This window comes from Micropterus dolomieu, linkage group LG23 (genome assembly GCF_021292245.1).
Source record: "Micropterus dolomieu isolate WLL.071019.BEF.003 ecotype Adirondacks linkage group LG23, ASM2129224v1, whole genome shotgun sequence".
Classification (NCBI taxonomy): domain Eukaryota; kingdom Metazoa; phylum Chordata; class Actinopteri; order Centrarchiformes; family Centrarchidae; genus Micropterus; species Micropterus dolomieu.
In genome coordinates, this window is record NC_060172.1 from 35387201 (window position 1) to 35414866 (window position 27666).

Genomic DNA, 27666 nt, shown 5'->3' on the forward strand with positions numbered 1-27666 from the left:
CCTCATCCCATTATTGCATGTTACTAACACAACTTCTCCCCTTTCCGGTAGTCTTGTGCTTTCTCATCCCTCTCCTCTCTCCTCCTATCACTTCCTGCAGGTGTTTCTGGCTCTGGAGCTGTGGAGTCTGGATCTGTGGCTGCGGGTCACCTGCTGCCCCCGTGTTCCTGCTCGACACCCTCTGCTACAACAACTATTGTTACTAGTCCTATTATTATTATTGTTATTATAATCATTAACATTACGATTGTTATCAATAACACTACTATAAATATCTGTACCATTTTTCATTTAGTCTATAGCAACATCACCTTTACTGTCTGTACCTCTGTGTGTGTATATTGTGTAGGCTGCCTCCCTCCCCTCTCTCTCCTTCCATCCCTCTCTTTTTCTCTCTTTTCCTCTCCTGCCCTCTCTCTCTCTCTCTCCCTCTCTCTCCTTCACCCCAACCGGTCGAGGCAGATGGCCGCCCACCCTGAGCCATGGTTCTGCTCGAGGTTTCTGCCTCTTAAAAGGAAGTTTTTCCTTGCCTCTGTCGCCTAGTACTGCTCTTGGTGGGAACTGTTGGGCTTCTATAAATAGCATCATAGAGTATGGTCTAGACCTGCTCTTTTATGAAAAGCGCTGTGAGATAACTGTTGTTGTGATTTGGCGATATATATAAATAAAATTGAATATAAATAAAAAATTGAATGGAACAGTTGCTGCTCCACCAAATGACCCAGAAGATTGGCCCCCAGTCTTAACAGACTTTATGAGGACTGAGTTAGTCCATTCAAACCAGAATTGGATGTTTCTAGATGAGGTTTCCATCTAGTCTTATTAGAGAGACCGACAGTTTTAAAGGATTGAGAATTGTAGTGAGAGCACTGCAATTCAGGTATGACTGTGCAGCAATGGCAAGCTGTTTACATGGCTCTGAGTAGGAGGGCCCCATAGCAGAATTTTGCTTAGGGTCCCAATGTGTGCTTATGCTCTGGTCAAAGCCCTTTCTGGCATGGCAGTGCCAGTAATAATGGGCTAAGCAAGAGAAGCTGGGAAAGCACATTGTAGCACATTTCATATGCTTTCAAAAATGATATGGGTGAGAGCCAGTAGAGCTTTATGTCTAGCAACACCCTTGAAGAAGCCATAGCTAGCTGCTAAGCTTAAGTACGGTAGCGGTAGTTACCAAAAGTCTTGTAAATAACTATGAGATTTAGTGAGAGTCGCTAAAAGATGGAAAGAACTGTAAGTGCTTAAGCAGAGGCGAAAATGAATGGCTACAGACCTGTTTGACCTAACTTGTCAGTCACTCTGCAAAAAACCATCATGCTAGGAAAAAAGGTACTTCTGGTGTGGTGTTGCAGTGTTGCTCATCGCAAGTCTTCAGTTCAACATCAGTACCTCAAGAACTTAAAATAACTAGTTGGTTTAGACTTCATAACTCGAGATCCAATGGTGTTCTATTATTCGTCGTATGTATGTACGTATGTACAGTATAGTGTGTTTGTGAGTGTTATTATTGTAATCTAGTGACAGCCTGTTTGTTATCTTTGTGCTGACAAGGAGCTGGACATGGTTTCATACTTAAACTTGAAAAACAGTGGAGTTAACCTGTATTTTCTGTTTTCTGTTCCAAGTGTCTTTTACAGACATCCTGGGAAATATTTGGATGTACATGGCCTGCGATCTGCTAGCTGACGATACAGGACAGTACAGTTATAGGTACAGCAAAAAATGTGTCTTGCTTATTAACCAACATGTATGTGTGTGTTAGCAGGTGGGAGGCTGTGGCTTAGGGGATAGAGCAGGTTGGCCGTTAATCAGAAGGTTGGCGGTTGCTTGTTGAAGTGTTCTTGGGCAAGATGCCTACTAAACCCCAAATGGTGCCTGTGTATGACTGGTGAATGCACATGTAGTGTAAAAGCACTTTGAGTGGTCAAAAAGACTAGAAAGGTGCTATACAAATATGGAGCATTCATTGCTTTGAGTTGAGTTGGTGCTGCCCACACAGAGGCAGACCTCTGTACAGGCCTTTTCACCTCTCAGTGTAGTTATTCATATAACATGAACTTTTAAATGAAAACCATGTTAAAATAAATAATAGCTTTATTGTTGTACAATGTCGTTTCAGACTGATCTGGCAATAAGGAAAGGTACACACAGGCTTAGAGCTATTTCCATAGTTGATTAGGATTGCACAGAAACATAATAACAAAATTTCTACATTGGTGCAAAATTTCTACATTGGTTTTTTCTCTTTATGTATCAGTAGCAAGGGATTTCTGGATTCATTTCTCACTCAGCTTTGCCTATCTGCGACTGTACCAGCATTATATATATAACAAAACAATCATGATAAGGACATGATGCAAATATAAGTAATGCATTTGTGAAAAACTAAAATGTTTATAGTAATTCAGGAACTTCTAGATTTATGAATAAAGTTTGCTTCTTCAAGCTTGAGGAAAAACAATATACATTGACGTTCTCAACAAATAGTCATACAGCTATTATATTCGTTTCACCTTTTTGAAATGGATGGCCTATATCTAAAGCAGCAGATATATCCAGCAGCATTTGAGTAAGTAATGGTTATAAACTAATCACTGTAACTGTTACTAGACAGTATGTTATAAAAGTGAACAAAAGTACACTGGTTAACAATAATGTGAATCCCCTGAATGAATTTTAATATTTTCTATGGCCTGCGCATGAGTATCCAAGAATAAGGTCATTTTAACCGTTGCAGGAAATCATTTCAATGATGAGGGGTGATGAGGCACAGAATCAAGACCTCATATACATACTGGTCAGATCTTAGTTCAAACATGGATGATTCAGAGTCATTAGTCTGAACTTACCCTTTCTGTTGGTCAACTAATGTAATATTATTTCATGACACAGTTTGAGCTCCCATTTGTACAGTAACAGCCATAACAGACATGTTGGGCCTGGGCCTGGCGTTCGTGTTAATGTTTAGTAAACTTGTCCAGATATTCATTAATTTTATGCTTATTTGCTGTGGGATGAAATTTGCTTTAAAAAAGGAAAACAGTCTGGAGGTTGTTGCTACCGTGTCTGGTTAAATTCAACCCACAATGTCAGATACAGTAGCAGTTAACAACAGAATATCTTAAACCAGAGGTATTAATCCACAAAATTCCAGTAATGGAATCAATTTAATATTAATTATTTGAAATAGACCGTGTTAAGTCTAAACATTTTACATGTGTAAGCATCTAAACCTTCCCAAAGGGTTTTTGTTTTATTGGGATAGACATGCAGAGGTTACACATTGCAAAGATTTCAAACAGTTCAGCTAAACTGCAGTGGTATCAGTCCATACTGGTTGTAGTGGTTCAGCTCCTCAGGCAGGGTGGGACAGCCTCGGGGGGGGTGGGGGAGGCAGGCGGGGTCAACCGAGAGAGCGACAGTTGACTCTGGGACGGTCCAATAGAACACTTTCTGCCAACCGAGCTGCAACAGTGACAATGGAAAGCCACAGTCAGGTGGTTCATAGAAACAGAGCATATAATTAGTGGACCCCGCTTATAACTGCTTGCAGTTCTAGTTGTTTTTGTCTGTTTTAGTTTTTGTCTGTTTTAGTTATTATTATTATTATTAGGGTTCATACCACGTAGCGGTAGAACCTGTCTATGTTTGTGTGTTGTACAAAAAAGCCTCAAGGACTATTACGGTCCGCCTAGAGTTTTTTTCCGCCATTTTGAATTTTTTGAAAATCACATTTTTGACATCTCCTCCTAGACCGTAGATCCGATTGCCACCACATTTTCAGTGAATCATCATTGGATCAAGCCTATTAAATGTTGTATAAAGCATGTTGATATCTCAATTACTTCTCAAGATATTGACCAATGAACATTGAAAGGGGCGTGGGTCTGGACTTAAATGACCACAAATCAGCAACCGTAGGGCCGATCATCACAAAACTCACAGGATATGTTCAGATAGGTGCCCCAGATATACCTGGACAGTTTGATGTACATACGTTACTAGGGGGGCGCTATAACCGCAAGAAAGGTTCTTAGCATTACACAAATTACACTATAAATCACATATTCATTCTCCAATCATCACAAATCTCTCATAAGCAACTGAAACATGCCTTGAAAGTTTCATTCAAATCAAACACCCGGGGGCGCTATAAATGCAAACAAACTGCAGGGGATAAAACGCAAATCAGGCTACAAGATACATATTGTTTGTCCAATCAACACAAAACTTCCAGGATATGTCTGCATAAGCACCTCACACATACCCTGAAAGTCTCATTCATATCGACCACTAGGTGGCGCTATAAATGCATCGTAACTGGACATGAAATGATACAAATCAAGCTATAGATCAGAAAATGGTTGTCCAGTTGTTACAAAACTTGCAGGATATGTTTTATAACAATGTTGAACCACGTGTGTGAAATTATTTTGATGGTGATATTGTGAAAAAAGGTTTGAACCCGCGAATCGCCACTTGCAGCTATATTTATTATTATGATTATTATTAGTATAGTAGTAGATCAAGTCTTAACAGGGCTGAATAGAATCTCTAGTATAATTCTCCGCTGTCTGTGTCTGGGCAGGGCCGAGTAGAGCTGAATGTTTTTCTCCGCTGTTTTGACTGACTTAACAGGGTAGGATTACAAGTACAGTTTTCTCCACTGCTTAGACCAACTTGAGGTCTAAGATGGACCAAGTAGAATTTTTTAGTAGTAGTAGTAAGTTTTTCTCCACTTTTACCATGATTGTAGCGCAAAAAATCTGGATTCACAGAGACGATTGCGAAGATAAGGAAATAAATATCGAGGATCAGGTTTGACTGGTGTGAGAGATGGGAAATCAAAAAAGCAAAACACTGGAAGGTGAAACGCCTGATTACTTGTGTTTATTTTCCATTTAATTATTTTTATTAATATTACCTGTTTTAATTTTCCATTTAATCGTTTTATTAATATGTCACACTGCATTGTAACTTTTAATGTCTTGTTTTTTTTATATTTCCTTATGTTGCTTTTATGTTTTATGTAAAGCACTTTGAATTGCCTTGTTGCTGAAATGTGTTATACAAATAAACTTGCCTTGTCTTACAGTGTAAAAACATATCAAATCTGAAAGGCAGGATTAAATGTAATTAGATTTTTCTTTTTTGTCATAGCGACATAAAATATTGTCAGAATCAATCAAGAATTTTCTACTTCAGTCCTCAAAAAGCTATAATTTGCATGCAGAGTTTATAACACTCCTTACCCTTCTTCCGTCCCCATGTCCTCCTGCTGCTCTCCATCCACAGAGCCCTCTGTGTGATCAGCACTACTGTCCTCCTCCTCCACACTATTGCTCATTAGGCATCCTGTAGGCCAGTGCAGTTCCCTGCTCTCCAGCTCACTGTGCTCCGTGGGCTCCACAACAATAGAGGGAAGACGCTCCCTCCTGTAGAGAAAGTCTTCAGGATAGGAGCTCAAATCTGAATCTTCATTTACGTTAGCTTCAGGGAAGATCTGGACCAGGGAGGAGATTTATAATTAATTATATTGGTCTTCAAAAATAAACTTGATATTCATTATTTGAGTTATTACATATTTAGAAAATTCATAGAAAATACTAGGGCTGACCCCGAATAGTCGAAGCTTCGCAGCGAAACAAGGATCATGCCATTTTGGCGATATGGGGTTGCTGAACTCTTTTCTCCCAATAAGTTAATATACAGCCTATTACAACATACATTTTAACGTTTAATGCTGTAAATAAACATGTAAAAAGAATAATACTTTCATTTAATGTTTTAAAAGTGAGTAAATAAATCCGAAATTGTAACCCTAACCCTGGGTCGTCAGTGTGCATGTGTAGGCGTAGCGTGTGTGTGTGTATGTGTGTAGTGGCAGAAGAGGAACAGTTGCTGAAGAGACCAAGCCCCGGTTTCACTGGTGTTCTGCCGAGTTGTCTGCACCTCACAGGACTTTCATATAATTTATCACCAATGATGAACCACACAAAGAATATTATATTGTTTTTAAATAGCCGGCTACTTGAAATGGAACCACGACGTGCATGCAGTTGTCGCCAGCACGGCATTAACGCAACTCTGCACAAGACCGGTGAATGGCTGGCGAGAGAGAGAGAGAGGGTCTTCAAAAGGATCTTGAAAAAGCCTCAGTTTAGCTGGAAAGTTACAGTGTAAGTTGGATGAATAGAGACTTCTTAAGATTAATGCGGAGCTACAGTGCGTTACACCCCCCGCGCTCGCAATCGCCATGCACAAAGACACACTTCGACTATCAGTCGACTACAGGCAGGACTTGAACTTGTCGATTCAGATTCAACTATGTAAATCCTTAGTCAGGGACAGCCCTAGAAAATACATATCTTATTAACATCCTTGCTAAAGCAACCTGTACACAAACCTTGCTATTTAAACAAGGCTAAATAGGGCAGGTTACTGTACTAGAGTGAAGTAAAATACACCGTCAGTTGAACCTGGTAAGCTTTGCTCCCTCTTCTCTGAGCTGGACTCTCCTCCAATTGAGATTCCACTTGACTGAGAATGGTGCTCATGCTGCAAACACAACACATTTTTGGTTAATTTGGTTAAATTTTGTCTGTGACATCTTTAATGTCCAACCTTATTAATACTCTAACTGGCTCACTGAATTACATCAACACAGAATCCAAACAGGTCTTCTTTGCCCCTTCTTTCTTTGTTTACACTGATTTTAACTGAAGGTTTCAGCAATGAATTGAGTGAATCAAATGGCACTCTCCACACAGTTTTAAAAACATTTGTAACGGCACAGTTATGAAAAGCTAATGTGACCTAAGACCAAACGCTCAGGGATTTCCAACTCAGCTCAACACCACAGGGACCTGTGGACCTTATGTTTCACTGAGACATGTTCCAATATCTCTACACTTGTTGTGTTGACAACAACATGAGGAGGGTGGGGGCAGGTTAATCTGCAGGTAATCACTTAATAGCATGGCAGGCTTGCATCACAAGTGACTCCTCAACTCCAAGGATAGGGAAGGGGTGAGAGATGGTGGAAGAGAAAAAGAAGGCCTGAGATAGGATAATAATTATCAAAAAGAAATTAAGAGAAGATGTCTAGACCTAAATAGCTCTTAATGAATGTGCTGTATGTGTTTATACTCTATATTAACACTTTAATGTTAGCAATGAACATTGGAAAAAACAACTATATGCAAGGGACACATTGTTTATGTTGCTTGTCTCCAATCACCAATGTTTTAAATATCAGTTATATAGGTTAAGAGTCAATGAGTATTTTAACACCATTGCAGTGCACAGTTATATTACAATACTAATTGGACCTAGTGTATAGGTCGCTGTTGAAATTGGGTCAGTAATTGACAAGATGTTTGTCCCAGGCGTTTGGTTTGAAATCCAATTTCCACTTCAAGATTTAAAATAAATTTAGTTTCATAAACATCTTGATCAATTATCAGTTCAGTGTGTTGTATCATATTCTCAGAGTACAATGGTAAAAATGTAGATTTAACAAGAAAACAATATTGTTTGTATAGCACACTTAATTTCTCACAGCCATGGTCTTTTGAACAGGTTACATTATGTAAAATGTCTCTTAAAAGAGTTTTTAGTATTTAGTCATGTAACTTACCTGTGCGAGGCAGGAATACAGCTCATCTTTACTTTAAAGGACCTGAAGACCCTGAGGATCAAAACAAGAGGTTATTCCAAATGTTGTCTTTTACAAAAACTGGTAAGAAGCTGGATTCCTTCCTTTTTATATTCGGCCACACTTTGCTGTCTGTCACTTTTCTTTCCTTCTTCCTTCCACTCACAGGTACAGCTTCCTATCTTCCATCACCCAAATGCCCTCCTCTGTTTTTCTCCTCCCCTCTCTTAATTTTCCCACAGTGTCCCGTTCAGTGACGCACACAATACTGCACATTCAGACTGACGTGCAAACCTGCTTACCAAGCTGACAGGATTAGTGTCACCTTCAACTACAAAGCCTCGATGTAACATGTGAGACTGTAGCAACACGGGGCCTCATATATACAGATTAGCAGGTGAGCTGTCCTGGGTGCACACGTTCATCACATCTTGGAGATTATTTTACATCAAAAATTAATGCCAGACTTTCCATAGAGTCCCTAATGCATGTTATGTTTCCAGGAGTGTGTGTTGTACAGTATGTAAGACAGAATCTTCAGAACTAACTGTGAACTCAGTCAAGATGAAAATTATTTTTATAAACCTATACTGACAATTAAATTGATCAGTCTGTCTGATTACAGAAGTCATTTTCAAGTCTAACCAGTGGGAGGTGCTAGAACATTTCGGGTAGTGCTGTTCTGTAACAGGCAGCAACATGAGCGTAGATGTGAGCCAGTCAAATGAAATAATTATTTTGTACATTTATTTTGTGTTTGGTGCGTTTTTTTATAGTATCATTTAGTTTTGCAGTGCCCATATTTATTTACTATTGTTCACTGTTATTCAGTAGTGCTTATAACTCGACCTTGCCTTACCCATGTGCCCCAAATTAGTGCTAATGTGAGCTGACTTGGCCGGAGCAAAGGAGCAAGTTTCCAATACCAAATGTTTTCTACATGCTATGTTTCCTTAAAAATATCACATTCAATTTGTTCACATTCTGGTTCAGTGAAGAAAAATTGCCATGCTATTATGACCTTCGTAAGGAAATATTAATTTTATGAATATTTTGTCTTTCATAATCCAGGTAAATCAGTGACTATAAGCATACAGGGAAATAAAATAACAAATGTTATGGGTGGGTTTGAGTCAAAGCCCTCCTGGTGACCAAGCATCATGACTGAAGCATCCTTGAACAAAGAAGTAAGAAGAATGAGTTCTCATAAATAAGGTGAAGAGGAGGACAAATTACATTTAAATTGATGCCGTTTTCAATGCGTCAGTCGAGCAAATATGAGAGCATTGTTTCATATATTGTTATCATATGTTCGTTGCCTTATCGAGCCAAACGCTGTGCGCCAGCGTGTGGATGTGATGCGCTGCTTGTAAAAACACATTATGGAAATATAACACTGTCATTTACAACAAGTCATATTTCTCATATAACTCATCGGCAGCCTCATTAAGTGAGTGGACTGTTTGTGTAGCCTAAATAAATGTTAAAACACGAGCGGAATGCGTTTAATCTCTTTTCAAACAAGGGAATCCAAATTAGTACCTGGGTCATCCTGTCTTGTGTGTGTGTGTCCCTCCAGCCAGTGATGTCACTACTCGGCAGGGATGCACCTTCCTGCAGATTGGTTATAAAGGGGTGGAGCTCCGGTGCCCCCTTTCCTCTGGTGCTTCAGCTTCACCAAAAGGAACGTCAGTGTCAAAGTTAAATTTCATTTTGTAGCTTTTCTGTCAGATTTTGCCTCCTTTTCTTCCTGCAATCAGTTCGTATTAATTAGTGCTGGACAACGATTAAATATTTTTAATCGCGATTAATCGCATTATTTTCTTATAAAATGTAAACATTTCTGCAACAATATTGAATTTAATTATTCTTCTGCGCATGCGGGTCACTTTCAGGCCGCGGACAGTTCACACTGGAGTCTGATATGGGCCACATTTAAGCAATAATGTGAACTGTCAAACAAATAAAATCCCATTCCTCCAATTCAATTCAATTTTATTTATATAGCACCAAATCACAACAACAGTTATCTCACAGCGCTTTTCATAAAAGAGCAGGTCTAGACCGTACTCTGTGATGTTATTTACAGAAGCCCAACAATTCCCACCAAGAGCAGCACTAGGCGACAGAGGCAAGGAAAAACTTCCTTTTAAGAGGCAGAAACCTCGAGCAGAACCATGGCTCAGGGTGGGCGGCCATCTGCCTCGACCGGTTGGGGGATGTTCCAGATCATCTTGTTCCCCAGTGACAGAGTTCTAGTGTTTTCCTGTGTTTTCCCTGTGAGTGTGTTTGACATTGGCTTTGGTTTTTGGATATAGATTCCTGCCTAGTGTCTTTTGTACTTTTGCTTGTGGTTTTGGACTAAGTAAAAAACCTATTCTTGTGAGTATCTTTCGATATTGATAAAATCACGATAAATATCAAATCGTTAACATGATGGTTAATTATGGTTTAAACTGTTCTTTAGACACTGCCAAACAGTGGATCACTTCACAAATCTGAGATAGAACATTCAAAACAATTATAATAAAATCTTTATCAACAAATATGCATGTAAAATTTATAGGCAGTAAAGATCCTTTTTCCTCTACAAAATAAATAAATAATCTTAATAATAATAATCTTAATAAAAAAATGAATTTGTGTATGATTCAAGTGAATAAAATCAAACATTTATTGAATATTTATTGAACATTTATTATTGAAAAAATATATCACGATAATTATTGTTATTGTTTTATTGTCCAGCCCAAGATGTGAGCATGTACACTGAAGTTAAAACAACTTCCTGTTTCATGGTGAATCATCAATTTTCAACACCATGCCACGGAAACACCCATTGACAAAAACTCACAGATGGCACAACTTGCTGTCAAAAATGCCTTTAGATTGCACAAAATTTGTAGTCGACCCGATTAATTCCCTAGGAGGACTTCATTAAAGTATGTGACCTGTGAATAGTCAAAAGTGCCTGTTAAATTCAAAATGACTGACTTCCTGTTGGGTTAGGGCATCGCTCCCAGTTTTTTTTTTTTTGTAGGTCTGGACAAGATACATCTGCCACAAAATGTCGTACAATTTGGTGAAATGTAGCCCGGGGGCTGGTCTGTAGGGGGCCCTAGTGAGGCATTTTGCCATGCCCATGCGCGAAAACCATATGACACATAAATTTTTGCCACCATTGAATTTTGTGCAAAGTTTGATGAGTTCAGTTTTAATAGGGTCCTCACATGTTTCATGCTCGGGCCCTAAATAGAGAATTACAACAAGAACACTGTAAAGTAACTTGAATTAAATTTACAATTTATTAATTTATTAATTTATTAACTTAAGAGTTGGCTGTTAACATTACTATACACTCCTTATATTGTGCCTTCTTCTGGGGCAAATAAGGAGCATGCGCCATTATGAAAAAACTTGACAACAAATCAACTAACTAACATCTTATTCATTCGTAGTACTGTTTAGCACGACTCTAGTCATTGTTTGCCAGCCCTGACTTTCCTTGATAACTCCAAATTAAATGTCAGTAGGTCAAACTCCCTTCATAGTACAGGCATCAGGTTAGGTTCAAAGTTTAAATTAACTCTCTTTCTAGAATGGAAAACCCAGAGTTTCCCTGATCTCAGGGTTAACTAACCCACTAAACCCACTTTCTGAGACAGTGTACTGCTCTCCACCTGCAACTTGTTTTGTGCCCGTGGGACTGAGGGTCCAACTTACATTGCCTCTGCAGTCAGGCTGGTGTGGCTTTGGTCAGGGGAGTTTGGACGCTGTTAATACCTACTTGCAGGTCTAATTAGGGCCCGAGCACGACCGTGCGAGGTCCCTATTGTATTTGTAAAGATTATATATATATATATATATTTTTATTTTTTTTTTTCTGCAAAGTAAGCTCTTTTTTGGGGACCTGAGCATACTCGAAAACACACCAAAGTGACCAAAGTGTACATGTAGGATGAGAGTCCCGCCCTGAACACATGTACATGCTGACATTCACCCACAGTCATAGCGCCACCTGCTGGCAACAGGAAGTGACTTTTAACGAAGCAGCCCCCGCCGCACGTTTCACCTACGTGCATGAATTTTCTGTGGTACGTGTATCTTGTCCAGACACACAAAAAAGGCTCTTGGAGCGATGCCCTAAAACCAACAGGAAGTCAGCCATTTAGAATTTTACATCAAATTTTGGATGATTTACACACTCCGTACTTTAACGAACTCCTCCTAGGGATTTAGTCCGACCGACTTCAAATTTCTGCTGTGCCTTCTAAAGGCATTGAAGATGAAAAGTTGTGCTATCTGTGAGTTTTCGTCAATGGCCGTATCCGTGGCGTGGCGTCAAAGATCAACTCTTCGCCATGACACAGGAAGTTGTTGTAACTTCAGTGTACATGCTCACATCTGAACCAAACTTTACGTGCTTGATAACTCTCCCACCCCGCAGACATCTACACACCAATACCGATTTATATTCATAGTGGCAAGTGCTATGTAGCTCCACATAGGGGACACAGGAAGTGACATATAGCAGCGTCGGAACCGCGTAGCAAATTCACAGCCGCACCAACAGAGCTCCAGAATATGCAACTTGGCCGGCTCACACCCGGACGCGCTACAAGTGCGAGGGACCGCCCAACGCTGCTTGCAGCTTTAATTATTATTAGGGCCCTATTGAAATGCAAGGATTCTTTTTCCCTTATTAACCACATTTTTGCTGGCCTCAAAAACTCACCAAACTTTGCACAACATTCAAGCATGATGGAAATTAAGGTGTCATATGGTTGTTGCATGTGGCAGTGGCAAAATAGCTCTCTATCGCCCCCTAAAATATAGCCCCCAAGCAACGTTTCACCGAATTAGATAAAATTTCTGTGGAACATGTATCATCCCAAGACGAAACGGAAAAGCTTCTTGGAGTCATACCCTAAACCTAAGAGGAAGTCTACCATTTTTAATTTAATGGTCATTTTTGGTGAATTTATATGTTCCGTACTTTAACTAACTCCTCCTAGACAATTCATTCAATCAACGTCAAAATTCTGCTGTGCATTCTAAAGGCATTGATGATGAAAAGTTGTGCTATCTGTGACTTTCTGTCAAACGGCGTGTCAACGGTAAGGTGTCAAAAATCTATGATTTGCCATAAAACAGAAGGTTGTTAGAAATACATGCTCACATCTGTACCAAAATTTACATGAAATATAACAGTCCTGCCCCAAACACATCCATATGCCAACTATAGGTGCGTTTGACTGCGCAGCGCTGACTTAACGTGATGCATGCTTGACTTAAAATAAGGCATGCTGGTTAGAAATTGTGTCCAACTTTCACCGGCTCTGCAAAACGTCACCATATCACATGACATTAAAACCTCGCGGGAGCAAGGTGGCTACAGGTACCGAGTCTGGCGGCCAAAGCTGCTTCTCTGCGGCTGCACAAAGTTTTAAGTTGAAGTTTGGTCTTGCGGCATCTTGCCGCAAAATCGGTCATTGATCTCAGCTCACAGCAAGCTCACACAGGTAGAATGTGTCCGACTTGACAGCGCTTTTATACCCCACCCCCGCAGTTGCCTGCAGCTCATGTTAGACTATCAAGTTGTTAGCGTAGCAGTGTCACGTTTTATGCTGTGATCTACTGCTCCTAGCAGGTTGGCTACATCCACGTTAACACTGTCTCAGAAAAGCCTTAACACATTGATGATGCTATGTTGTGAAACTTTTTTTGCATAACCCCCTCTCAGTGGTGGCGTGGTGGTCCAGTGTATAGCACTGTGGCCTCATAATAAGAGGGTTGCGGGTTCACTTCCCGGTTGCCCCAGCCTTTCTGTGTGGAGTTTGCATGGTGTCTGCGTGGGTTTCCTCTAAGTGCTCTGGTTTCCCCCACCACCAAAAACATGTTTGGTTCTCCAGTCAGTGCTATTGACCAGACACTGGTAAAGATCTGGAACTGGTGCACAGCAGCTGCCCATCCCTCCCTTGAGGGATGGACTAAATGCAGAGAATGAATTTTGCAACATGTATGTGTATGTAATAATAAAGTTGTTTCTTCTTCTTCTTCTGGTGTGGCGGTGAAGTTCCCTATTACTTGCAATAATATTATTAGCACTAAAGTAAATGGTCTGTACTTGTAAAGACCACTCAGAGCGCTTTACACTAAGTCACATTTGCCCATTCACACAAATTTCTCTAATACAGGAAGTAATCTGTCTGTTTGTATTTTGATTATGTCAGGAACCATTCATCCAGTCGACTTCGAACATGGTAGGTCTGTTGCTGCGGACCAAAGGGAGTGCAGTGTCATTGCTGCAGTTTGAACACGCAACATGTTCAGAATTAATAAATATACTAGAGAACAGTTGTGATGGCAGGGAACGCTTGCCAGGGCACAGCAGAGCTTCTTGCGCGGGCGGGGATTATGGGCCTTTTGCTGCTCTGCAACAGTGAGAGCGGGGTACGCTTACGGGGACTGGACTTATATGCTTCGATTTGGTAGTAAATTGTTGTGTTATTGTCATCACAAGACTGTAAGACTTTTATAATACTATATATATATATACTGTATAAACAATATATATAATGATAACTTTAAAATGCAGTTTACACAGGCATTAAACGTTTGAGGCTGTGCTGTGTGGCAGCTCTGGTGGAAAGAGAAGAGTCCTTCCTCTTCTCTTCAGTTCACTTGACAAGTCAAAACAGAAGGGTTGGTGAGGAGAAAGAGAAGAGAATTAAAATTAGTACAGACACAGAACCAAGACAGTGCAATAGAGGAGGAAGGAGAGACGCAAAAGGATCAACAGATGGAGAGTAGTGATGGCAAGTTCAAGTCTTTTGACGGACTCGTTCATTCAAATCTCGTTCATTAAAATTAACTAATCTTTTTTTGAGTCATTTCGTTCATTTGAACTAGGCTGGTTATTGCGGCGCTGCAGCCCTCTAGTGGGCAATTAAAAAACCGTGCCGTTCTCAAACACGGAGGGCTGTCTGGCTTGCTTTATTTGACAAAGTATAATGCACAAATTCACCTCTTGATTACTGTATATCATCATTATATAAACCCCCCTGGGCCCACAACCATATTCAAACCATGTAAAAACCACAAATATGTTGTCAGTATGTAATCACCACTACTCCGGCTAAATCTTTCCATTGTCACAATCTTTCCCGTGTATACAACTAGACCAGCCACATAAAGGCTTATGTATATAATTACTATCATTATCTCTAAAGTGCTTATTCATACAGTAGCCTAACGTCCCTATCCATGAGGGAAATATTAATATCAGATTTGCAGTAAATATACTGAAGTAATAAGCTTGATACACTATATGAATAAACACACTCTTATTAAAATTCAACCAATTTAATAATAATCTGGATCAAGCCACCAAGAACTCCAGCACAGAGAGAGGAACAAAGAAATAAACACACACACACACATAAACGCAGCAGTTTGGCAGTTCTGGACACAAAATGGGCCACATCAAGTCCTGATTCTGCAGACAGAGAAAGCCCATCGCTCTCAAACACTGCAGGTTGTTCACCAGTCAGGAGCTGTGAAACAACAGCACGGTTCTGTTGGTAAATAAAAAGTAAAAGTTACGTTGTGTTCTCTGGTGGACCGGATCAGCTGTTAGCTGTTTACAGGGATAACGCTAACGTTGCTATGTGGCTGCGTTTTAATGTTTTAATGACCGGGTCTGTTTGTTTTGGAGAGGAGACGACCTCGGAGGTAATTCAGCTCCAGGTAGAACCCTGTCAGGGCTCTGAAGTGGAGCAGACGCAGAACAACTCTCATCACCTGTTGGCTGTAATGTTAAACACTTGCAGGACTAAAGTTACTGCGGCTGTGTTAAAACTATAACTTAGCACAACATCACTTTGGACTTTCTTTGAACGACACAACACTAATGGAGAGTGAAGAAATTCCAAAACCAGTGAGCTGGGTGAGAGGAAACAATCTCTGCTGCCTCCTCGAAAAAGAGTGAGTGAGGGAGACAGAGGACAACATAAAAGGAGTGGGACTGAGCAGAGTTATGAAGGGGAGAACAGTGCAGACAATAGAGTCAAAAAGACAAAAATTGTTACGAACCTCCAGTGGAAAGTCCAGGGGATGAGGAGGTTAGTGACAATAATAGAATCATTCCAGGTTGAAGGAAGCCAGGAGACAGCTTTTACAGGTCGTACACGTTTTATTTACAATGAGGAGAAAAAAAAAGCTAAGGTACCCTCAGGGAGGGTCTACAAAAAACAACTTCCCAAAAACAAGGAAGCGCCCACAAATGCCACAAATGAGAAAACAACACAGGATACAATAACGAATTTCGCCCTCCCTCCACTGAGGGAGTGAACCCCACCACAAGGTTCAGACTTATCGCTTGCTGCACTGTCGTTTCACCCAGCTCACCATGCCGTCTGCACTCCCCACTCTCCACACCCAGTCTGCCTGCTTTCTGCTCCTTATACCGGCTCCTGCGCTCCCGCTGATTGTAACTGGGGACAGGTGTGCACCCTAGCCTCCTGGCTGCAACATTAGAGGGGGGAAGGGCAGGACCTGCAGGGCACAGACGAGCAGCAGTACACAGACACAGGGCTCAAGGGCCGTAACACTCCCCCCCATAAAATCAAACTAGGGGTTTGACCAACTCAGTCACCACTTGTTTTTTTTCTTTCCTACCACCCGGCAAAAAAAAACAAACACTCCCACCCACTCTCAAACATCTTTCCCCAGAAGATGAAGGAATGTCATCCGCGGGACAACGCGTTTTAATGTTTTAATGACCGGGTCTGTTTGTTTTGGAGAGGAGACGACCTCGGAGGTAATTCAGCTCCAGGTAGAACCCTGTCAGGGCTCTGAAGTGGAGCAGACGCAGAACAACTCTCATCACCTGTTGGCTGTAATGTTAAACACTTGCAGGACTAAAGTTACTGCGGCTGTGTTAAAACTATAACTTAGCACAACATCACTTTGGACTTTCTTTGAACGACACAACACTAATGGAGAGTGAAGAAATTCCAAAACCAGTGAGCTGGGTGAGAGGAAACAATCTCTGCTGCCTCCTCGAAAAAGAGTGAGTGAGGGAGACAGAGGACAACATAAAAGGAGTGGGACTGAGCAGAGTTATGAAGGGGAGAACAGTGCAGACAATAGAGACAAAAATCAAGCGAACTTAAGTTGGACAGTTGACAAAATAAGAGTTTTGCATTCTTCAAAACATGGCTAGGTGTAAAAACAAAAGCTGACAGTAATTCAGGACAGTGGTTCCTGTTTGCTCTGACAGAGCGGTAAAAAAAAGGGAAGAAAAGTAAACAAGGACAGGTAATAAAAAATAATTAGCAACTCAGACAAAGAAAAAGAAAAGAGGAATTGTTTCAGAGCATGTATATGCTTCTCTATTAGGTTTCACTGTTAGAGTAGAACTTTGGTGTACTTCGCATAGAGGGAGTGGGGAGAGAGGGAGAACACCAAAAAAGGTCTGAAGTCAGCACTGGAGAAAATACAGGCTTGACAGATACCCATGCATACCCATGGTGAGAGAAGAATAAGGATAGAGACAGCGATAGGCCGGCAGAGAAAGAATGGGAACTGCCATATAAAGACAAACAGAAGTGAAAAAAAAGTAAGTGACTAAACTAGAAGCAGAACTCTTAAAAAGAGGATGTTTGCATAAAAAACACACACTCCTGTACTGTGATCAAGCAGAGAAGATAGAAAGAAAAGGCAGGTCAGGAGGGGCAGGGCTAGGTGGAGATCCAGAGAGTGTGTGTGTGTGTGTGTGTGTGTGTGGTGGTGGTGGGGGGGGGCTGTTACTGTAACTGTGATTCTGAAGTGACCAACCATAGCAAGTTTAAAACCAGAGGTAGAGGAAGATTCAGCTGGTCTCACTGTAAATCCAACACACCATGGACACAAGGGTTTCACAGCAACTCTAAACCAAACAAGCCCTCACTCATCAGGCATGTCGACAGGCCCTGAACTTGGTGCCCTTGACCTGGCTGAGGGTCCCCTGAACATGGGACCCGTTGGGCGCCAGACCCTGTTGGACCTACTGGTGGGCGTCTACCAGGAGTTTTACTGCTCACCCTTCGCAAGGGAGAAGTATGTCTCTGATTTCCTGCAATGGGGTGAGTGTTTTCCTCTCTTTATTTCTAGGTGTATGCATATTTTCTATTACACATCAAGTTCTGCTTGTCTGACAAATAAAGCCACTGTGAAAGTCCTGACAACTACAGTTTTCATCTTAACATGCTGAACTAAATTACTCATCGTGCTACTGACAGTACACTTTGTTTGGCTCCCGATGAAGAAGAATTAACTGAGTCATTACCCAAAAATCACAGCACATGACAAAATGTGTGACTTAGCAAAATAGTTTGTGTTTCTGCTGCTCAAGAAAAGTTAATTAATTATTCATCAAATATCACTGACTAACTCAAAATTAACACAAGAAGTCCACTAATGCCAATATGTGTGACTTAGCAACGACTTTATTTAGCTGTTCAAGAATTCCTAAGTACCAAAGGAGCATTTCAAAAATTAAAGTAACTCACTTCTGGTTTAAAAATGTAATAGCTACTATGGGACTGTTGACTGTTTGAACAGCCTGCTATCCTACAAATTATATTTATACTGAATCCAGTATAAATATACAGTCCCCTCCAAAAGTAATGGAACGGTAAGGCATATTCCTTTGTTTTTGTTGTTCACTGAAGACATTTGGGTTTAAGATCAAGAGATGAGTATGAGACAAGAGTTCAGAATTTCAGCTTTTATTTCCTGGTATTCACATCTAGATGTGTTAACTTAGGACATATAGTATTTATATTAGACCACAGCATTCTGAGGTGAGCAAAAGTAATGGAACAAATAATCTTAAAGTAAATAACATTTAATATTTGGTGGCCTAACCCTTGCTTGCAATAACTGCCTCAAGCCTGCGACCCATCGACATCACCAAACTGTTACATTCTTCATTTGTGATGCTATTCCAGGCTTTTACCGCAGCTTCTTTCAGTTCTTTTTGTTTCGGGTGTTTCTCCCTTCAGTCTCCTCTTAAGGAGGTGAAATGCAGCTCTATTGGGTTAAGGTCAGGAAGACTGACTTGGTCAGTCTAAAACCTTCCACTTTTTTCCCCTGATGAGGTCCTTTGTTTTGTTGGCAGTGTGCTTTGGCTCATTGTCCTGCTGCATGATAAACTTCCTCCCCATTAGTTTCAGTGCATTTCTTCATAAATTAGCAGACAAAATGTTTCTGTCTGCTTCTGAATTCATTCAGCTGCTACCATCATCATATTAATGAGCCTGTTCCAGAAGCAGCCATGCACGCCCAAGCGATGACATTACCTCCAGCGTGCTTCACAGATGAGCTTGTATGCTTCGGATCATAAGCAGTTCCTTTCTTTCTCCACACTTTGCTAGAGATTAATCTTGGTCTCATCAGTCCATAAGATTGTGTTCCAGAACTTTTCTGGCTCATCTCTGTACTTCTTAGCAAATTTCAATCTGGCCTTCCGATTCTTGCTGCTGGTGAGTGGTTTGCATCTTGTGGTGTGGCCTCTATATTTCTGCTCTCTGAGTCTTCTTCCAACAGTGGATTGTGATATCTTCACCCTGCACTGTGGAGGTCGTTGCTGATGTCACTTCCTGATGTTTTGGGGGTTTTCTTCACAGCTCTCACCATATTTCTGTCATCAACTACTGTTGTTTTCCTTGGCCGACCTGTTGTTTCTTTCTTTTTCAGGACATTCCAAATTGTTGTGCTTGCTATGCCCAATGTTTGTTAAATGATTGAAGCTTTTGTTTTATGGGGTCTCAGTAATGAACAGTTATTTTCTTATAAACTATAATCCCTATCTTTCCTTATCCCCCACCAAGTGTTTTTGTAGCATAATCCTAAAGTATCTGTTGTCTAAAGATACTTTATCTACAGTTTAGTGTATGTGTCATATATTTTTTCCCTAGTAGCCATGTGGAGATAGTGTAGAGGGCAAGAACTTTGAAAACGTTTTCATTAAATGTAGTCTATCTGCCTGGATAGAATTGTTTTAACGGAACATCATCTCTAATAATCTCTTAGCCAGTGGCATCCACAGACAGAGCTTCAGTGAAAAAGAGAAATCTCAAATATTCAGGGGAGGGTTAAAATCTGTCCTAGTGTTACACCAGACCTGGACAGGGGCACTTGGGTCAACCAGAAAGGTCTTTGGATTAATTAGAGGGACATGCCACTATAAGTTGCTTATTGCTTAAAATGGTCACCTGAAACAACATTTACCAAACAAAGCCAAGATTTCTTCAAATCGCTGCCATGATCAAATATTGTGACTGTTTACTGTTGATGGTTGTTTTGAAAACAACATCTGCATTTATCTTCAACAATGAAGTTCACGCTTTAATACAGTTGTAAGACAGTGGGATTTTTTAAATACAGAAGTTTTAAAGTGATTAACAGGAAATTGGTCAATAATAATCTTAATATCTTCGGTGAAGCATATTATGCGTAACAGTTTGTCTGTGCTTGTGATTTTGGTTCTGGAACCAAATGTTTTCCTAAATGGCTGGGAAATAAGTGGAAACATCACACACACACACACACACACACACACACACATACACACGATGTCAGCAAGTAGATGTAGACAAACTTATATTTGTTTACAGATTTGTTCACAGTTACAAACCTGCTACAGCTCCAGATACTGATTATTTTTTTTTTCATTTTTGTGTCAGAGCATTTGACTTATTGATTGTTGTCTTGCTGTAAAGAGAATTTCAACAAATAAAACCAAAAACACTTCTGAAATTAATTGCCTACCCCAGCTTTGGACAGCATTAACCTAATTAAATGATTTATATTTATCTAATAAAATCATGCTAGATTTCAGACTGAAAGGCAACATTTTCTAGGCGTTACATTACAATAAAAACACTGGCCACCACTGCTCTAAAATGAGCCTCACGGTTTGGGGTACAGGACGTGAAGAGAATTTCAGAGCTGAGCTAATGTTGGGCCTCACATCCATGACAACAAAAATGTGGCTTGTCTACACAAAGGGGGCCCGAGAACAATAGAAAGCTCAGACGACCCCTAGTCAGTTAATTCACACTTACCTGTGAACTCTAAACTTCAAAACCAAAGGTTTGTATTGGCTGAAGCTTTCTGGGTGCAGTACAGCCATTTTGTGAATGGAGGTATAAAACTGAACACCTCAAACCCCTCTGTGCCATTCCAAGTCCTCAGAGGACTGCAGGAGGTATTTTCTTTCAGCGCTGAACCTTCTTTGTTCCTGTATACAGACGGGACGAGCAACTCTGTTTTCTTCTTCTTTCTACCTCTACTATTTTTTTCTTTTTGTTACCAACACAATTTTGGATCCCTAAGGAAACTGTTACATACAAGATGACATTTGATTCCTGCAGAAGAAGACGGATAAACTCTGTGCTTAACTGAGAAGATCACTCCCGTGTTCTACCTTCTCAACCTACGTCAACCTGTGCCGTTGAAACTCCCGGCATCGTCAGAACTGAGCCGAGAGAAAACTGGATTTCCTAAAAGGACTGACGCATCTATTCGCTACCAAAGCGACACGTAAGAGGCTTTAGTATGTCTGGGCAGCAGATAGTTATATAACTTCGTTATGGTATCTTACTTATACAAGTGTTAACTTCCCAGCTTTCTGCCCAGAACCGTAGTTGAGAACAGACTGGCATTCAATGATTAACTTAGTCTGGCTCACAGCTGGTATCTAGCTTTAGCAGTCCGGGCCACTCCGCCAGTCAAAAAGATGAATAAGACGTCGTTGCAGCGTTCGTCAGCAGGAACTTTATTTCTCCTTTACAGCAGTAATTCACACATTACACGTCTCGTCGGCACTTCACCAGAGCTTGGTTAGTCAGTCTCACTCACTAACTGAACAGTTCCTGAACTTACTTCCCCCAGCCACGTTAGTAGATAACCCACTTGTTTCTCTTCCTGTTTCCCACACCGGCGCTGTCCTTAAAGGGGCACAAGCTTCATGTGGTGAATTTCTGTTAAGAAACTCCAAGGGATATTTAGAAACCGCCGCGTCTTGTTTTATTGCTGTGTGTTTTCCGTGCTATGTTTGTGTCCAGTACCACTCGCTGGGCCGTGACTGCTTTGTTCCGATTACTGTGTGAAAACATAAGTATTTTTATCAAGCCAAGGAACACGGTTGCGGAATGCAAGTTCACTACCGTCCTTCTCATTGATAAAGTTGTAGCTGAGTGTGTCAACAGTAATTAGGATTTTTGGTGTTGGTTCTTTCTGAGAACAGATACAATTGCACATTCTAGCTAATCCAAAGCCAGCAGCCGCTGCTGAATGAATTTTTCACTACTGGTGGCTGTAGGATAGACTGTGGTATATTGTATATAGCTTTCTCTGTGCCTTTCTCTCCTCCTTCTGCTTACTAACCCCACCTGCACACACCCCGTGATCTCTGAAGCTAACCCGACCTATGACCCACACCAGGCTAGCATCAGTGTGTCTCCAATTTTTTAATTCAGGGGTGTTACGTCCCAGTTGGGAATTAGGGAGTAACCAATGATGTTAAGGGATGGAAGTAATGATGGGAGACACTGGATTAAAAAAAGGTAACTGCGCATTTATTTGTTAGATCATAAGCAAACAAAAATCCTAAGGAGTCATCACTCCGCAAAATGGCAAAATTTTATAGAAAACATACAGCTACGCATGCTCCCCTCCGAGCACAGTCTGCCGCTGGCCGGCACGACAAAGGAATGAGAGAGCGATCGGAGGCACTGCCTCCTTTATTCTGCAGCTGAGCAAGCACAGATGGGTTTTGTCAGCAATCACCACACACTCGAAACCTAGCAACAAGAGGATGAGACGAAACACCACACAATACATTCTCCGTCGTAACAAGGGGATAGTGATTTTCTGCCATCTTGATCCCGAAATCACATGGTCTGAACTGCCATCTTGAACCGGATCTGCAACCACCCACGTGGTCGAATCCACCCCCTCTCTTAGTCTCACACTCACACACACATACACACGCACACACCTACACACCTACACACATGCTTGCTGGTTTGTTGTATGTTTTTGTCTTATTGGATTTATTTAATTTTGCTTAGAATAGTTAATAGTGATTTACTTGCTAAAGTGATCTATGCTTGAGTTAAATAAATCCTATTATAATTATAAGAAGTCATTGCCTGTGATATTTGTATATAATGTAGTAAGAGTTGGTTGCCGGACAGTGACTAGCCCTTCTCTGTTTGCCATCTATAGGTGGACAAACCCTCTTTTAGACTGATTATACTTGGCTCATATTTGGTAACTGGTCCCTGATTCCAGGGTGGTGCCCCATATTTATTAATTATAATTAATAATTTTTAATATTTAATAGTTTTATTAATATTCCTAGAATATCTTTGATATTCAGCTAATAACCAAACCTGAATCATATGTTGAAAACCCCAACACTAAATAACCACACAGACAAGCCTATTCATACCTGTCTGATCAAATTAATCCTTATTTTCCATCCCGTGAATACAGACCTCTTGTGTATCCCCAGAGTTAAATAGAGTCAGATGCCTGCTATGACTTTTCCTATCGTGGAGGAGGTTGTGTGGCTCAGGTTTTATCTATTTGCTCAAAGGAATTTTAAGTGCAGCTTGAAAAACTGATCTGAGCTTGTATACACATACCATATCTGAAATGGCCTCTTCCTTTTTTCTTCTGCTGAGATAGTGCTTAGCAACCACAGGCTCCTTTTTATTTACTGTCAAAAGGTACTGTTTAGCAATGAGCTAAAGGGATTCTTCATTTAGAAAGTCATCCGATAACGGATGGCAAACTTGAATGCCTTTTATCAGCTCTGCACCAACACCACAAAATCTCCTTATGAGCTCACCTATCATCCTGTCAAGACACTAGATGTTGCACTTTAGCTCATACCCAGTGATTACATTAGCCTTTGCGAAGAGAACTCCACAACATAGTCTTCCAATCGCCTCTGCTTGCGCCTATTAACAGTTTGGGTCTCTGATAGATTGTTGGCCTCAGAAATAGCTTTGCCTCCTCTTAAATGTTCTCTGCACTTTGCTTCACTACACAATGATTTAGCGTTTCAAAGACAGCATCTTTGTAAAGTGTTGCTTGTGCCAAATCTAGATTATTCTTCTGAAGGTACTTATGAAGCCCTTCTGTGGTGGACAGCATCCTCTTAAACATCACAAGCATATAAAACTTGAAAATCTCACAGTTTTGACAGCAGTCCAACTGCTGTGGATGTTCCAGTTTCTTCTAGACACCTTAAAACTGCTGTGAGATTGACAATCACAGCAGTGACTGATCTCTAAAAATAAAATCTCGAAGGAAAGCTAAATTAAGTGCTCGTTTAGGCTGACCTGAGCGTAATCACTGAAAGATAGATATACAAAATTCTTTGCGTAAAAATGTGTTTTAACCTTTTAAATGCATCAACAATCTCAAGTGCCATACACATCATCTCTACATTTGCTTATTTTCAGTCCATAAAACCTCATTAAAAGGAAAACAAAATAAAGTGCTTCTTTAGCGGACCAAAAAAATTAATATTTCACATCCATGAGATCATTCAATCAATCTGTCTCAACCTCCCTAATTTTTCAGTGGGAGAAATTGGCTTTAGCCTTTCCTGCTAGTATTTTGAACCTTGGGAGGAATGGGGTAAGTGCAATCCTCAAACAGGCCTGAAAATGTTCATTGCTCAGTCTTGATCGGTATTTACTTTTAATGAAGGTTACTGTTGAAAATGCTGATTCACAGCTGTATGTGGAGCCAAACATGGTCAAGGTATATACTGCCACTTTCTCAAGTCCAGGAAAGATAGTCTCAGATACAGTCTGTAACCAAAAGGTGGCTGGGTCACAAACTCCACTGCTCTCTCAACGCCACGTTTGCTTGTAGATCAACAAGTTCCATCTGCAGAGATCCTGTATCTGCTCACTTGTAGATCTGTGTAGCCTCCTGTGAAAAAGTTGTAACATTTCTGACCAGAAAAGGATTCTGAATGAAACGGATGTGCTGCTCTCCTAGTCAAAATGATCACCAAACTTTCCAATCAGTTGTTGTATGAACGTCTTTATCACCTTTCATTTGTTTAATTGATGGAAAATGTGTACAGGCCTCTTGGAGATCCACTTTGAAAATGTCCAACTTCCTTTAGAAAGACTGGAAAGCTGCTACCAAATCACACACAGAGTTGTTCTTGCCCTGTAATTTTAAGTTCAGGTCATTTAGGTGTGATGTGATGTCAGCTAGGAAGGCCATAATGTCCATTTTTCTTTCATCCTCCAGAAACAGAGCAAAGTGCCTAGCCTTAGGGTTTTTCTGTTGTGCCAAGAACATTTTTTTCTCATTTCTAATTGCCCAAAAGCGGGCTAGCACCTTGCCTTTACTCAGCCATCTAATGTTACAATGCAGCAGCAGGTCATTTGAATCTGCATTAACTTCTGTTGATTCTTGGAGGAGGCGGTGCTGGTGAGATGAAGATGCTCTGAAAAAGTTCACAAGTTTTATCACTGTATTCAAAACATCAGCATACTCTTCTGAAAGAGTGGAGCAAAGCACAGCCTGATAGATACAGTAAGAGGATATCCTCCACTGTTCATTTTCCTTTGCCTATCATTAATGGAGCTCCGTCAGTAGTGATGGACACAACATTTTTCAGGCTTATCCCTCTCTGTGTCAACATTTCTTTTATGGCCTGATATATGTCTTCCCCTCTGGTATGTGTTGTAAGAGCTGTGACACCTAAGAAAATCTTTCTTCTCTGCATGGTAAAATCTGACATACACCAAAAGCTGGGCATTGTCACTAATATCAGTTGATTCAACTGCTAATGCGATGCAAGGTGCGCTCCGAATGGCATCATCAAGTTGTGACTGTACATCTTGTGATAATATCTCAGCTCGTCTTGCGACTGTCGTGGCTGAAAGGGGGGGTTGTTTGTTGAGTTCATGTCTTTCTTTTCCATCTAGAAGTTTCACACATGGCATCCATGCACTCCTTTACCATTTCTCCATCTGTGAAGGGCTTATCATGTTGTCCTAAAATCCACTATAATCTAGGTGAACACTCATATGCCCGCTGTTGTGTTGTGAGGCAGTGAGACAGGACTCGTTTAGAGTGCTCATATTGAGCTTTGAGCACATTGATTTGCCTCGTCCTCACCTCAGAATTCTGCAGGTGTGTTTCCTCAAACTGTCGGTGTCTAGTTTCATAGTGGCGTTTAATATTTCCACTTTTGATAATCGCAAATGAGGCACACCGGTCTTGTAGAGCTCTTAGCGGGAAGAATAAACGCATATTTTTCTGTCCACTCATCACAGAAAATTCTTTTCTCACTCTCAACGTTTCTATTTTTTGATAATGTCATCTTCTTCCATCATATTGTATCTGTGTGCTTCGGTCAGCTCCTGGTCAGCTCGCTTTGTTGCCGCCTGTTTTGGTAGCAGACACAATCAATGGACCCATACTGCTTTACAAAGCTGTCCTCGCTTTGCCTGTTAAAAATTTATTTAACTGACAAGATAAATACGCCTATTATACGTTTCCTAGTTGTGTCAAAAGGCTTTGAGGTCCGGATGGAAGCCCCACGGGGTCCGGTTGTGGACCAGAGTTTGCCAGTTGGAGACCCCTGAAATAGATTTTTGTGAAGAAGATGGTCAAACTATAGGAATGAGTTTGCTTGGCAGCAGCAAGTGAATAAATATATATATATATATATATATATATATATATATATATATATATATATATATCTCACTCTATCACTCTATCCCCAAGGAATCATTGAAGTGTGGCATCCTTCAGAGATTGCCAGCCTGTTGACATAGAAGGTTACAGTTTGTTTGCCATCAGAATTTAGTTTTATTAAGTGCTCTGGGTGACACGGTGAATGTAGGTGAAGATATACTAGGTCAAGATGTTATGTAGTATGTTTAGGACTTACTTCTTATCTTGTCTGATTTATGTATAAACCTAGGTACAACTGTGTTATCTTTGGGGGAATGGATGGCTATTCAAAAAAGGTTAGACTTTTCCCTGTCATGGACAAAGAACTGTAAAATGTTACAGACTCTCCCCATTTTAAGCAAGGAGGATGTTTTTTCTTCTCATAAGTTTAAGTTTATTTCCTGTACAAACAGTTGGTGTTCCTTAGATACAAATATGTTTGCAAGGACTACTTTGGTTTTGTAGCCTGCCCTTTGGGTCATTCCATACCAACTTACCTAGAACCTCCCAATTCATGTCATAGATTTTCATGAAAACAGTAATTCGAATAACGTCAGAATCAACTGGTCTCTGCAAAATCCTATAGCTCTACTCCAAATACCGTATTTGTCAGAATATAAAACAGGGTTTTTTCCTGGAAATTCGTCCTAAAAACTCGCCTCGTCTTATTTTCAGGCTCTAGCACTTAAATGTTAACATACACACACAACAACAGATGGTTCCAAATATCGGCAAAGCGCACGTTGCCCTCCTCCTGACTAAAGTGTGTCACGTCCCACTGAAACATGGAGAGACACAGCGATTGTGTCAAACAAAGTGGCTCAAGTTAACAAACAGCTGAGGAGGAGTTATGATGCCAATTTTAAGGTGATGGTGATAAATGCAGCAGAGTCATCACATCAACAACTCTCGAGCAGCAAAGAAATATGGTGAAGATGGTGAGCCCAAATAGACAGTCTTAAAAATGCAACAGCCAGATACAGTCATACCGTGGTCCTCAAAGAGGCCGCTTCCAAGAATTTGACAGGAGTGTGTGATTACGTGACTGAAAAATGGAATGATGGAATGCCCATTACCAGAGCATTCATTCAGCTGAAGGCCTTGGAAATTGCTGAGTTGTTCAACATACCCATCACCAACTTTAAAGCCAGCCTTGGCTGGTGTAGAAGAATGATGCGGTGCAATGGACTATCACTGTGAAGTCGACTGGAAACAAGAATAGCCGAATCACGTCATGT

General features: G+C 40.6%; 2 protein-coding genes across 3 annotated transcripts in view; one reads left to right on the plus strand and one right to left on the minus strand.

The window, feature by feature from the left end:
- Positions 1-5245: 5245 nt before the first annotated feature.
- LOC123963797 (protein LBH-like) lies at positions 5246-16377 on the minus strand. Its single transcript, XM_046040843.1, has 6 exons — positions 16368-16377; positions 16064-16210; positions 8300-8336; positions 7637-7687; positions 6477-6555; positions 5246-5500 (listed from the first exon to the last, which is right to left on the minus strand). Exons 1-6 carry the CDS (start codon positions 16375-16377, stop codon positions 5246-5248), a joined length of 579 nt encoding a protein of 192 aa, XP_045896799.1.
- A 1100-nt stretch (positions 16378-17477) lies between these two features.
- Positions 17478-27666, plus strand: part of LOC123963363 (myotonin-protein kinase) — an 82513-nt gene continuing 72324 nt past the window's right edge. The window contains exon 1 of one of the 2 annotated variants that reach the window (XM_046040172.1): positions 17478-17781. In XM_046040172.1, the coding sequence (XP_045896128.1) occupies positions 17616-17781 (166 nt within the window). In that variant the 5' untranslated portion in view covers positions 17478-17615. The remainder of the gene's footprint in view (positions 17782-27666) is intronic. The other variant, XM_046040173.1, reaches the window with a different exon arrangement.